The following is a 12,844-nucleotide window of genomic DNA, read 5'->3' on the forward strand; positions in this document are numbered from 1 at the left end:
TTCTAAATTTAATATAATTGCCAAATCTTTATCAGGTAAATCTTGAAATTGCCTTGTCATGGCAAGAGAATGCAAGAATCCAATTGAGTTTTATTGTCTTTCAAATATCAATTAGTACAAGCATGCATATATATATATATATATATATATATATATATGTATAGAGATATATACCTCCAAACCTCCAAGGCTAAGTCACACACTCAAGCATAACGTTTCTGTTGCTGTAATCCTGCTAACCATGACCAAATTTTCTCCCACTCAGTTTCTCATCCTTGCTCTCCTCTTGACTCGTATGTTTTGTTTATCCCTTTAACTCATTATTTTCATAGCTTTTCAAAAGCGTTACGCTAACGTCTAAGTAATTGATTCAATGATCATCCTTTTTTAATCAAAAAGTTCGATTCAAATTCTTTATGATTTAATTTTTTTTTGGGGGTTCGAGAGTTAAGTTGTTTTGTTTGATTTTTGTTCGTGCAGTTGTCTCAATGGCACCACAGATTGATGCACAGCAAAGATGTGAAGAGATCTTAGATCCAAACAATTGCGTACTTGAGGATTGTAAGGAGAGGTGTTTTGAAAAGCACCAATCCAATGGAGGTCAATGCGTTGAGAATGGAGGCACTCCTCTAAACCCAACTTTCAAGTGTCTCTGTGTTTATGACTGTTGATTTTTATTTCTTGTAAGCAAAGAGGAAGACTTAAAAATAAAAGGTGAAGCACTTACATTAGTATGTTGCTTTCATGTTATGCGACAGGATTTTGTAGAAAAAACAATTGATGACAAGCAATGCTCTAAATGAACCCCAAGAATCTAAGATGAAAACTGAGAAAATAACCCTCAGATCCAAGCATGACCTATAAAATAGTCAAGCAAGAACCGGAACAAGTAACCCTCAGACTGTAGCTTGGCCTAAACACAACAGAGCAAAGATTGTCATGTTCCGACCTTAAGAGTGCTAGACAGAATCACCAGAACAATTTAGTCCAGGAACCCAAAAATGGGAAAACAGCAAACAACAATCTCAACAGCAAAGGTGCATCACTGTTAGTTCTTTTCATACTCAACTTTCCCTTCTCGTTTGTTGTCTTTTTTGAGCTGCTTGCCTTTGTTGATGACATTCTCGTCGAACCCATTCCATCTAGCTCATCCCATCCACCAAAGCTGGGTGCATCTTGGCCACCCTCATTGACAGAACCATCATCACTAACTACCCATGATTGATAACCCTTCATTCCCTTTCTGCTCTGTTGGCCTTCTTGTACTTCTTCCTCCATTTTAACATTTTTTACAGTGCGTGGAGATGTATTTTTTGTTCTTTTCCTAACCCTGGTCTTACGCTTCTGCTTGCTTTGTGATCTTCCGAATAACTTTTGAAATGCCAAAGTGATTGCTGACTGCCCCAGTGGAAGTGCTAATGCCATGAGGAAAGCTTTTGGGCCCGTGGCAAAAAACAAGGAAAGTAAAATGGCTGGTAGCGCCCAACCAAAGGATTTGAAAACCTGCATTGACCAACAGCAAATATATTGGGATAACAGAAATGATTTACCATGACACTAACTTTTGATAAAATAACATTGAGGGGAACCAACTATAGGACATGATCCAACGGGAAAAAGAAAAACAAATAATTTAGCAACTGTTCATTTAAAGCTATATTCCTATATAGAGCAAGATTCAGTACTGAGGCCTAAAGAGCTGCCAATTGTAGTGGCAAATGGTGTGTCCAAGGTAAAAAATCATGTGATATGGTGAGGAAGCTAACACTGTTTCTCAAACATGATCAGCTTATATGTCTTCTTTAAAGAGTTCAGGTAAACCTCATGCTAAAGCTGCAATGCAGTTTTTTGGGTACTCAAACTAGTTAACTTCTTTAAGATGCCATTTAAACTCCTCATTGTGAAGGACAATATACCGAGCATCAAAGGATTTTCCAATATGTTAGCGAAATACTTGATGGGAATTAGGAGCCTTGGGATTGGATTCCTTTATTCCCATGGAGAATCAGTCACGTGCAAAAGGTTCATTGCATCACATAGTTTACAGCTGTGGCAGAACAGCATATGCTAGCCTGTTACTAAGATTCAAAGCAAGACGCAAAGTCCCACAGAAGAAAATCCTATTTGACGAACCCAATAAATGAAAGAATTAAGTTAATTCCAAAATCAATTTTTTTTCATTCTACTACTTGTTCAAAAGGAGGCAAATCAGACCAACTACGCTTTAGAGCATTGCATGAACAAGGCATACCTCATCCAAAGTTAATAAACAACAGGCCACAAATGGTTTTCCCAGAATTATTGATTTATTCAGCTAATTCCATTGATAAAAATAAATGGTAAATTAGGGTAACTGTATATTGAAAACATGCATCAAATTCAATAACATCCACTTATAATGTAGTATTAAACTTTGCTAACTTTTTAAGCATCTCAGCACCCAAAACTCAGCCTAACCTTTTCTATCCCTTTGGTATGAAAAACCCAGCATTCAAAATTCAACCTCTAAAATTACATCCAAAGAAAAAAAAGGGAAAAGGAATGAAAAGATTGAACCTTCAAAATCCAAAAGCTATCAATAGCTTCATCCAAAATCCCAGAACTTGCAATTTCTTCATCATCATCATCATCATCATCTGCTTCTTCGTCGTCGTTTTGGGTGTTGAAGCTGAAACCTTTGGCACGAATTGTTTCAGCATTAGAATCCCACTTTCTTCTTCTTCTCCTACTATCTCTGGCTGCATACGAGCTGAGACGGCGGCGTAAATGGGAGCGAGAGACAGGGCAGAATGGGAAATGGATGAGATTATTATGGAGCTGAATGTCGTTGTAGTGTGGGAAGAAGATGAAGGAAGACCAAGGGGATGGTTGAGCTGCCATTTCCATTTCCGGTTCTCTGCCTCGGCGCGCTCCCCTGTTTCGTTCTCTGCCATTTTGCCACGTTCTTATTTGCTGCTCCATTGAAAAAACGTTTGATGATAAAATAGCTGGCAGCTCTTTACGACGTCGTTTCAACTTTTAGTTCATAAATCAGAAAACGCCTCGTTTCAATAGCTAAAGCGACACCGTTTTTCAGAGAAGATCCTCTATATAAATTCGATCGTAGGAAGATTTCCGTCTTGCCCTGTATCAGATCCTTTAGAGAAAAGAGGGGGAAAAAAATCCCTAGAAGCCGTAAAGGAAGATGAGGCCAATGCCGATGGAATTCATGGTAGACCCAGACGATCAAGGCTCAGCCATGGAAGTCGACGACGTTGACCCACTCGAGATCTTCGGCGAAGGCTCCATCCCTGTTGACAACAAGCTCGCCGACGCCGATTTCTTCAACAACTTCGAAGACGATTTCGATGACTCCGACATCAACTAAAAAAAATTCCCAAGTTCCCATCTTTATCTCTCTCTCTATTTATTTCCCTTTACAGGGTTTCACCCCTGTAAAATTTCTCAAATGTTTGTTCAGTTTAGTCGAATTTGAACTGTTCCATGGATTATCTCCTCTACAAACTATATCATAGTGTATGAATTTTATCATTATAATAAATATAGTCTTTTTGAGCCTAGGGCTTTGGTTAATCGAACCTCTTTTCAATTACTTTTTTGTTACTATTTAGTTCATGAATTTGAGAAATAGCTTTAGAGTTTAGAAATACACTACACCACAAGTTGATGTTTAAAGGATGGAACTAAAGAATTTTGGGAATGGGAACTCTTTATTCATTGATTAAATTAGATTGGGACATTGCCTTTAACTTTTAATTCTAAAACAAGATATTCCATCCAAAATTTAAATAAGCCAATCATTGCAGCTGGATTTATTGAGTAGTAAGATGCATGGTTCCACATCTTTTGCCCAAGGAATAGTTTTAGAATAAAAAAAATATTTTTTGTTTCTTAAATTTTAAAATCTCCAACTTTAGATATATTAAAGACTTTATTTATCATTTAGGTTACATAATGGAAGGTTGTATATCATATATGCTATGATTAAGAAATAAATTCAACCTTGGCTTTTAAAGGGACAGAAACATTCATACACTGTTGGAGCAGCAGGATTGGTTGGGATACATTGAGCAGCCATCTGTAAAAACAAAACAAAAATCCCAAGCAATCAGATTAATTTTCAAAACCCAATATCAACAAATTTTCTATGAAAATATAATGTGTTATTTAAAAATGTAATGTTGGGAAGGGGTAGTCAAAACAAACCAGAGAAAACCAGAACAAGGATGAGGAAGTGAGAGTGTGAGCACTTGGCCATTTTTAGCAATGTGTATCAATGGAATGCTTGAGTTTTTTTAGTGTAGAACTCAAGCTTTTGGAGGGAGTATAATATAGGGTTATAGTGTATAGCAACTTAAACAGAAACAAAGAAAGAGGCTAATTGTTTTGAATTCAGGATACCATTGGGTCAGATTGCACAATGGAGGAATGAGATAACTGTTGCAGAACAGAATAATGGATGAATACAGAACTCTCTGATTAATTTGCTTTCTTCTTCTTTTAGATGAAATCGGATTCTTTCTTTGTTGTCAGCTTTGACTAAGTAATGGGTACAGTGAATCTTTTCTTAACACTAAGAAGGAGGGGGAATAGCCTGGAATATTACACATAATTTCCTTGCTTATGGCTTGTATCTAAATTGTTATCAATGGCTGTATGAAGCAAGGCTTTCCTTCAATTGTTTGTCAAACATTCATACGGTTTTGAGTCTTCAGAGTAAAATCATGGCCTTCAGAGTAATTCTCAGATTACAATATAAATGAGCTTTCTTTCTGCGACAAAAATGGTGATGCACCCATCTTTTCTGTGGAGCTGGCGGCGAACAATTACTAGTAAGTTAATTATATAGCCAGTTAATGACTATTTAAAGTTTGAAATCTTCATTTTTAAAACTTCTTTTGTGTCTGATGCTGGAACTGTTTCTCTACAATCAATGCTTAGGGAATTCCTGTTGCTGGGGAATCTTTCCTTAGTTGTCATCATAAATTCCATACCATATATTCTATCCATGAAATGGCTTACAATTAATAAATTCAATAAGTATTGTTTGAAAGTCTTCTTTCATTTATCAGTTCACACCCGTCCCTGCCTCGGAATTTGCTCATGAAGAAAACCATGAGTTGTTTTCTTCGGTTACCATGTTATTACCCCATTACAGTATTCAACCATAAATGTTAATAGCCATGGCCATGGATCTATATCTGTATCTTTTTCACAAAAGGGTGTGGCATTCCTTTCTTTGGATTATAAACCATGGGAAGAAAGAAGGTTAAGCATGAGTTGATTGCCAATGAATCTGTCAGGAAAGCTACACTCAAGAAAAGAAAGGCCGGGCTGCTGAAGAAGCTGAGTGAGCTGACAACCCTGTGCGGTGTTACCGCCTGTGCAATCATTTTCAGTGGTTACAATACCCAACCCGATGTTTGGCCTTCCCCGATCGAGGCATTCCATGTGCTCGACAAGTTCAACAACTTGCCTGCAGAGAAACAAGGCAAGTACATGATGGACCAGAAGGTTCTCCTCAGAAGAATCATGTCGCAGATGAATGAAACGTTGGAGAAGCAAAGAGAGAAGAACCGAGAGCTGGAGGTGAAACTTGCGTTGGCCGAAACCAACTATGATTTCAATAGTTTACAACGTTCGGAAGAATTGGTTCATCTGTTGAAGGAAAAGATTAAGTTTGTGATGAATAAGATCGAGAGCAAGGGGTTGAAGGGCTGATCAAGTTTAGCAGGAAAATGGAAATAAAAGTAGAGAGCATAACAGGTTTTTTTCATCTGAGATTAGATGTGGAATCTCTTTTGCTCTACATGAATAAACATTAAACTGGTCACCATTTGGCATTGCTTTTATCCTATCAATTGCCTGAGATCTCATACTTCCAACCCTACTTTTGGTATATTTGAGTCTTTATTCTTCAATAAAATTGTGTGGGTTGCAAATCATTTAATCGGAACCTTAATATTTTGGTTTAGATGGCGGGTTCAGGGAGGTTTTGATCGGGTCATTTTGATAGATTAAAATTGTGTTTGATTCCTGGTCGAGGATTCTGCACTTCCCAGATCCAATTTAAGGACTGGGAAATTAAAACTATCCAAGTTATGGAATTTCCTAGTTTCTTTTGTTTGGAATTTCAAGTGGGAATGGATGAGCTTGTAATGCAGGGTGAGGCCATACAACATATATTGCTGCCTTGCCTCCACTTCTCAAAAAAGGGTCATTCCTTGACATCAGACAAGTGACAAGAAGCCATTACTTTTGTTTTTGCTCGTGGTATTTGTCATGCTATTGCTAAATTGCAGTATGGTATACATGTCATATTATGGATTCTACTTAATTAAACTTGTAAGAGATTTTAATATTGATCCAGTTTCTCTAATCTGACGGATTCGGTGTTGTCACCAGTGTATTTATACAGGTTTGTTAGTGCATATCTAGGGCTGTACTTGAGATGCGCTATCACTTAGGTTTCTCTCTTAACTTGTTCCCCTATCCTACCAAATCAGTGCTGATCTTTTGATTATGGACGAGTATGCATTTGGTTGGTTGTGAGTATTTATATTTTAAATGCGATATCAAGTTCTGGTTAAACATTGCTTCTCTCCAATATTTCCCGCCACCAGGTTAAAAGTTCTACCTTCATTCTGCTGTTTTGCACACTTTGCCAGTTTTGATAGCATCAGAAGGCCAAAAATGGCAACTCAGCGAGGAGAAGCATCTGAGCAAACCACAAGTACTCCAGTGACAGGACTGATGGAACTGGTGCGAAAACGATTTTAGAAAGTGAATTAGCATTCTGAAACTTATCCTTATGCGTGGGCGTCCTACACACTTGTTTATGGTGGTTTGGCACCATGGACTGCTTACAGATGGAGAAAGCTTCGCAAGACTGAGAACAGAGTGCGAGTCTTTCGAGAGAGACTCCGCAAACTCGTTGAAAATGAAGAATCAGCAAACTCTGCTAATAAAACTCCCAAGTAGTTATACGCTAAACTTCAGTTTCTTTTATATAGGATAGAAGAATTATTCTGATATGGAATGCACAAGGTTTTTGTCAAATTCCCCAGCAATGACCAAATCCTAACTGCACCTCAAGTGCATTGTACAGAGACAAAGGTACAGCAATCTAATATGAAATGACAACTCTCTTTGCAAATGGGTCATATGTACATTTGCACTAGAACCTACTGTCCCGGACATAAGTGCACCAACCCATCTTCCCTTCATCTTCTTCAATTCATAATTCACCATAATATTTAAACTGTTAAAAGAATGCTCTTCTTCCAGCATTATATTCCAAAGTAAACTTGTTATAGAAATACAAGCTTCAATGACAAAATTAGCATTCTGCATGATTACACTACTATCAAATTACCTTCACTCAAACAGAAACATCATATTACATATAGCCTCAATCATAGACTATATCCAATTTGAATTTGCAAATAGTTAAAAGTGGAAAGGCAGGCAGTGCATGAGGCTTCCACATTGTGTATCAAGGGACTATCAACCCCTGCTTTTGCAGATAAGTTGTTCTTGCTATTTGACCTCACACATCCAGTGTCACAATGAACACCCTAACCACGGTGCCTAGTATATATATAAATTGTGGTCAAATTACAATTCTAAAGTTAAGCAGTAAGTAAATCACTATAAGAAATGACTAGACAAGGGGGATACGAAAGAAACAAAAAGGAAAAAGTCATGTGCAACTAATTAATTTACAGCAACATAAAAAAAATTTAAGCAAATACCTACAATAACTAGCAGAATAAGTGAGCGGAAAACAAGTTGATTAACAAAAATCTTTCTCCTCACTGCTTTCTAAGAATCTCCTTGCATTTTCAATTTCAGAAATTAGGAGAGCTGACAAACTTAGATATACGTAACTTTAAAAAAATAATAAACTAAAATTTCACCAAATAGTTATCAACCAATAACTACCAAAGTTGGGGAAACTAGCAGAAAATACCTACATATCTACAATAATTTTAAAGTAAATATATTAATCTTCAAGGAAAGTATTTATAACCAAACACATAAGCACAGACGCAGAATTTCATGAGAATATCAAGCAGAGAACCACTTTCTTTCGAGCCCATAACCTCTAGATAGAACACACAGGCCCCTTTGTCACTAAAGCATCCAAGATACCATTCTCTCACTTCTTGGTCTCTTTAAGCATCATTTGGATTAACATTAGTCTAATTTGCCACACTGCCTGATAGCGATGACACAGAGAAGAAAAGCAGAAGACAAAAAGAGGACAGAACAGGCCAAGAAAATACCAGCTATCAGCCTCATAAACATAAAAAAGAAAACACTTTCAAGCTTTTGTTCATTCCAGTTACCTTATGGGGATCCAAGTCAGCATCCCCCTAATTTCCACACTTCTTTAGTGTCATGGTGAGAATCAGGGTTGGGGTGAGGAAGAAGACCATTCTCACTCAGTTTGAAAGGAATTCTAATCAATAATTTGAATACTTCTTTTGTTATTCAATAAACTTTTTTAAACTTCCAATCGAACAACGGAAATGGACTAAGTTGATACATTAAGTATAAATAAAGGAACAGCAAAGTCCTCACAATTTTGGACCAAACAACAGAAAATTCAGTGTTCTTCATAGCACTTGACAGTATACATAAATCGACATACCAAAGGGGACAGTTTAGAACAAAATACCTATTAATTTGATCAGAGGGCATGTCATGGATTAGTTCAGTGTAGCCAAGGCAAATGCCATAATCAATACCCAAGATAGCTTGGATCCCCCATATACTCAGCAATCTGTTCAAGTTTCACATTTAGCAACTCATGACTATCAGCATCTCTTACGACACCTGTTTCTCGATCTAAATCCCTCTCTACCAAACTTCCATAGACACCTTTATGCCTACCATACAAAATTAGAACAGGACCACCACGCCTTGGCAATGCAGTCTCAAGCAACTCCTGCTCAACACCTTGAATCAACTCCCTACTCTCATCCATTGATATATCACACATATATGGTCCAACAACATCCACAACCTGCCCTTTCTTCAAATACAACCTTCCCCCTTCCAAATTTTTACTAATAATCCGAACCCTTATGTGACTTCTAAGCCAAGAAACCCCTCGATCGCCATTAGTCCTAACTCTCTCCACATTAACCTTCGTTTCACTTCTTTTCTCACTCTCTCTACTTCGTTTGCTAACCTTTCTTTCATCCCCCTTGGTTTTCAAATCTTTAGCTTCCCTAATCTTTAACTCTGTCAACTTTGTCAAACACTTCTCTTCTTCCCTCGATCCCAAATCGGCAATCTCAAAAAGACGAACTTTAACTTTCTCTTCGCTTTTCTTCAACCTCAACACAATCCACCCACCACCCAATTTCTCCATTATGGTACCTTTCAAACCCATTTCTCTCCCTTCAATCACTCTCACATCTTTCCCCACAAAAAACCCATCTTTATCCTCCTTCACTATTTCTTCTGTGTCATGTTTCTGTTTGACATTCGTGAAACCGGGTAATCTTTCTTTATTTTCCTTAGAACTAAACCCTAACCCTTCCTTATCGGTCCTCCTCTCGTACTGCTTTACTTTGACATCTTCCTTGGCGTTCTTCCCAATTCCTCTCCCTTCAACCCATCCATAACCAGCAAGCAAAGCCTTACCGAAACCCTCCACCGGAACATCCTCGAACTCCTCGAACCCTCGATCCTCGGGCAACCTCTTCAAATCCTCTTTTAAACTCTGGAGAAGGACCGCCTCGACGGGAGCTGCCGATTCGGGGATCCCCTGTTGGTCACCCGCATCATTCTTGGCGGAGTTGTCGCGGAGATTGAGACCGTAAGAGATTTTGGCGTCGGAATTGGGGAGGGGGAGATCGGAGGAGGACTCGAGCTCGAATTGGAGATCACGAGAGCCGTCGGATTGGAGAGGGATGTGGAGATTTTTCATCTTCTTGTAGGGACGCCATTCGTTTTGTTTGGGAGGGATTACAAAGGAGGGTTTGGAGTTGGGGTCGGCTGGGGTTTTAGAAGGGTCGAATTCCGTGACGAATTCTCTGTGGTATTGGTCTTCATGGGCGGCGGAGGTGATGGGGATGGACGTTTTCTGGGTGGGTTTTGATTTGGAAGGAAGAGAGAAGGAGAGTTTCATGGCCAGAGAGGGAGAGAGAGAGAGAGAGACAGAATGTCACCGCTGCGTGTAAGTTAACTCAAATATTGCGAATGCGGAAAGACGAGACCTTGAGAAAATAATTTTAAGTAAATAAATGGTAGAAATAATTTTAAATAAATAGATGGTAGTGTCTTTTTTATTTTTAATTTTTAAATAGATGGTAGTGTCTAATTTACTTGAATGTCTAAATCAAAATAATGCTATTTATAATAGCCGATTTCTTAAATCTTAAAACTACAGTGCTATATTTCTAATTTGAATATAATTAGCATTATAAAATATTTAAATAAAATAAATATTTTACTCTCAATTAAAAGATATTAAATAAAATATGTTTTTTATTTCTAATTAGAACACAACTTTATTATAAGTAAATTAAATAAAAGTGAATTCTAAATACAAAAGATTTCTAAGTATTATAGTCCTAGTTCTCAAAGTTTCCCAATCATGCAACCCTGTGCGCTCTCGAGCGGCTCCTTTGCGATCCATGTTGTGCAGCCGGTGCTGTGCAATTTGTCTGGGACGTGTGGCCTGCAGTTGTGGAACCCGTGTGCGGGTTTCCCTTGGCGCAACGCCTATTTTTGCGATGCCTAAAGATTCGACCTTGGGATGCACGACATTCATGCGACTTTAATGCTCACTGTCCACTGGCATGCAATGAATGTGCACGTGTCATGATATTTTTCTCTTGATTCAGTTTAACTTTTATCTTACTCAAGGGCTTGTAGGAAGATTACTAACTTTATCAAGTGAACAAGTTAGGATCGTTTTAAGCAAACACAAACAATAAAAAAGAGCTTTTATTACAAAAAATTTTAATACAAAAGTCATTAACCTCAAATGAGGGGCTCAAGGGATTTATATAAACTTAGGACCCCTTGGAGCCGCAATTCCCAACGGCTAGGGGCTGTTGTGAGCCCTGTTGGACCTTCTTGACGCACCCTTGGCACTATTACCAATGACAGGCAACAATTGCCCAACAGGCTCCGATCTAGCTAGTGTTTTCCGCTCATCAAGTAGATTGTCTTGGCAGCCCGCGTGCCCTACTTTCGCCCCAATTTGCATGCCTTTTTCCTACAAGCCTGAGCACCCCATCTGCCTACTGGCCCACGCGCCCAATCTGCTTGCTAGCCTGTGCACTCATCCGCTCGTGGGTGCCAATGCCTCCGAGCCACAATGCTACCCTTGCATCGAATTGAGGTTCCAACCCTTGTTGTTCACCCATCTTCGATGGCTTGCCTACTCTCGAGCCCCAAACCCTTGCCATCGAGCTGGCCCGCCCCTCACCACAAAATGGGCGTGACACACGCAGCCCTCACGTGGGGCTTTATGCACCAGGTCCGTAATCCTACTTAGCCATTTGCATGGCATATCGCATAGGTGATCGGAAGTAGTGCGGTTTGCGCATAAAAGATCCTTTGTCAACATGTTGGCTCAATGGTTGGCTGGGTTGAACTCGTGTATCATGTCATTCTCCTCCACTTTATTTCACAATGGCATGCCTCAGTTGAGTTCGTGAATTACCATAAGTCCTCTGTTGGTTCCCTACTAGCTTTTTCTTTTGGCTCTCCTTTCCACTTTACCAAGTATTGGTATTGTGACATATAGTTCTAGCGTCGCAATACCCTATCAACAAGAATTGTGTCCACCTCCTTCTTATATGTTGAACGTACACCCACTAATACTTTATGACTGTCTCCGCGACTTGGATCCTCCTTGTCTGCTTGATATGGCTTCAGCATACTAACGTGAAAAACCAAATGGACTTTCGGTTTAGGTGGCATATCAAGTTTGTATGCTACTGGACCAATTCGTTTGGTCACTCAATAAGGCCCTTCGTAGCCTCAACAATTCATTTTGGAGTCCTCTTGTCTTGAGTACTAGGTGAAGTTTAACTAGTACCAAGTTTCCTACATTGAAGCTTGCCTCCTTTCGAGATTGACAACCCATTTCTTCGTGCATTTTGCAACCTTAAGCAAGCATGCGCGAGCAGGATTGAGTTGTTCCTACCATTCATGCATATACTTGTATGATACGGGTGATTCTCCGGTATACCTGTCAACCATGTGGCTTGATGTAAGAGGTTGTTGTCTTGTTTTTAACTCGAACGAACTTTTCCCCTTTACCTCACTACGATATAAGTTGTGAGAAAATTAAGCAGTGTCTAGCCATTTTGGCCAATCAGTTTAGGTGCCTTGAACAGAATGTCGCAAGTCTCCAACATCGCATCGACCTTCTCGATCTGTCCATCTAGTTATGGATAAAAACTAGTCGAAAAGTTGAATTGTGAACCCATCATCTTGCATAGCTTTGACCAAAATTTCCTTATGAAGCGTGCATTTCTATTGCTCGCTATGCTCAACAGAACTCCCCAATATTTGACAATGTGAGTTATGAAGTGATCTGCAACTTTCATTGTTGGACACTCACAGCTTGCAGTGATGAATGTTGCATATTTCGAGAAATGGTCCATGATGACCATAATGCATCCCAATCCATTCACTTTAGAAACGCCCATAATGAAATCCATGTTCGAACTCTCCCACGGTCGAGTTGGAATTTGCCAAAGGTTGTAGTAACCTTGTGACTTTCCTTAACTCAAACTTGTCTTACTAGTAGGCAAGACATATTTTAATTATATAATTACTTATCGTATGAATCATTAAAGTATTATAAATA

The 12,844-nt window shown here is 38.8% G+C and overlaps 5 protein-coding genes across 5 annotated transcripts; 3 read left to right on the top strand and 2 right to left on the bottom strand.

The window, feature by feature from the left end:
• On the top strand, positions 191 to 738 carry LOC18603352 (putative defensin-like protein 165). Its single transcript, XM_007035261.2, has 2 exons — positions 191 to 293; positions 481 to 738. Exons 1-2 carry the CDS (start codon positions 242 to 244, stop codon positions 669 to 671), a joined length of 243 nt encoding a protein of 80 aa, XP_007035323.1. The 5' UTR covers positions 191 to 241; the 3' UTR covers positions 672 to 738.
• On the bottom strand, positions 702 to 2,963 carry LOC18603353. Its single transcript, XM_007035262.2, has 2 exons — positions 2,557 to 2,963; positions 702 to 1,503 (listed from the first exon to the last, which is right to left on the bottom strand). The coding sequence occupies exons 1-2, from the start codon at positions 2,959 to 2,961 to the stop codon at positions 970 to 972; spliced, it is 939 nt and encodes a 312-aa protein (XP_007035324.2). The 5' UTR covers positions 2,962 to 2,963; the 3' UTR covers positions 702 to 969.
• On the top strand, positions 3,104 to 3,573 carry LOC18603354 (small acidic protein 1). Its single transcript, XM_007035263.2, has one exon. It carries the CDS (start codon positions 3,185 to 3,187, stop codon positions 3,365 to 3,367), a length of 183 nt encoding a protein of 60 aa, XP_007035325.1. The 5' UTR covers positions 3,104 to 3,184; the 3' UTR covers positions 3,368 to 3,573.
• LOC18603356 (agamous-like MADS-box protein AGL80) lies at positions 3,657 to 6,107 on the top strand. The gene has a single exon (XM_018119682.1). It carries the CDS (start codon positions 5,254 to 5,256, stop codon positions 5,719 to 5,721), a length of 468 nt encoding a protein of 155 aa, XP_017975171.1. The 5' UTR covers positions 3,657 to 5,253; the 3' UTR covers positions 5,722 to 6,107.
• Positions 8,473 to 10,230, bottom strand: LOC18603355 (protein MOS2). The gene has a single exon (XM_018119681.1). It carries the CDS (start codon positions 10,142 to 10,144, stop codon positions 8,747 to 8,749), a length of 1,398 nt encoding a protein of 465 aa, XP_017975170.1. The 5' UTR covers positions 10,145 to 10,230; the 3' UTR covers positions 8,473 to 8,746.

The sequence above is a fragment of the Theobroma cacao genome, chromosome 4 (genome assembly GCF_000208745.1).
Source record: "Theobroma cacao cultivar B97-61/B2 chromosome 4, Criollo_cocoa_genome_V2, whole genome shotgun sequence".
NCBI lineage: Eukaryota > Viridiplantae > Streptophyta > Magnoliopsida > Malvales > Malvaceae > Theobroma > Theobroma cacao.

Bases quoted from the DNA above. Each gene is read 5' to 3' on its own strand.
- LOC18603352 (XM_007035261.2), top strand. From the start codon at position 242: ATGACCAAATTTTCTCCCACTCAGTTTCTCATCCTTGCTCTCCTCTTG. The intron at 294-480 runs GTATGTTTTGTT...TTGTTCGTGCAG, and splicing joins CCTTGCTCTCCTCTTGACTC to TTGTCTCAATGGCACCACAG.
- LOC18603353 (XM_007035262.2), bottom strand. From the start codon at position 2,961: ATGGAGCAGCAAATAAGAACGTGGCAAAATGGCAGAGAACGAAACAGG. The intron at 1,504-2,556 runs GTTCAATCTTTT...TGGTCAATGCAG, and splicing joins ATAGCTTTTGGATTTTGAAG to GTTTTCAAATCCTTTGGTTG.
- LOC18603354 (XM_007035263.2), top strand. From the start codon at position 3,185: ATGAGGCCAATGCCGATGGAATTCATGGTAGACCCAGACGATCAAGGC.
- LOC18603356 (XM_018119682.1), top strand. From the start codon at position 5,254: ATGGGAAGAAAGAAGGTTAAGCATGAGTTGATTGCCAATGAATCTGTC.
- LOC18603355 (XM_018119681.1), bottom strand. From the start codon at position 10,144: ATGAAACTCTCCTTCTCTCTTCCTTCCAAATCAAAACCCACCCAGAAA.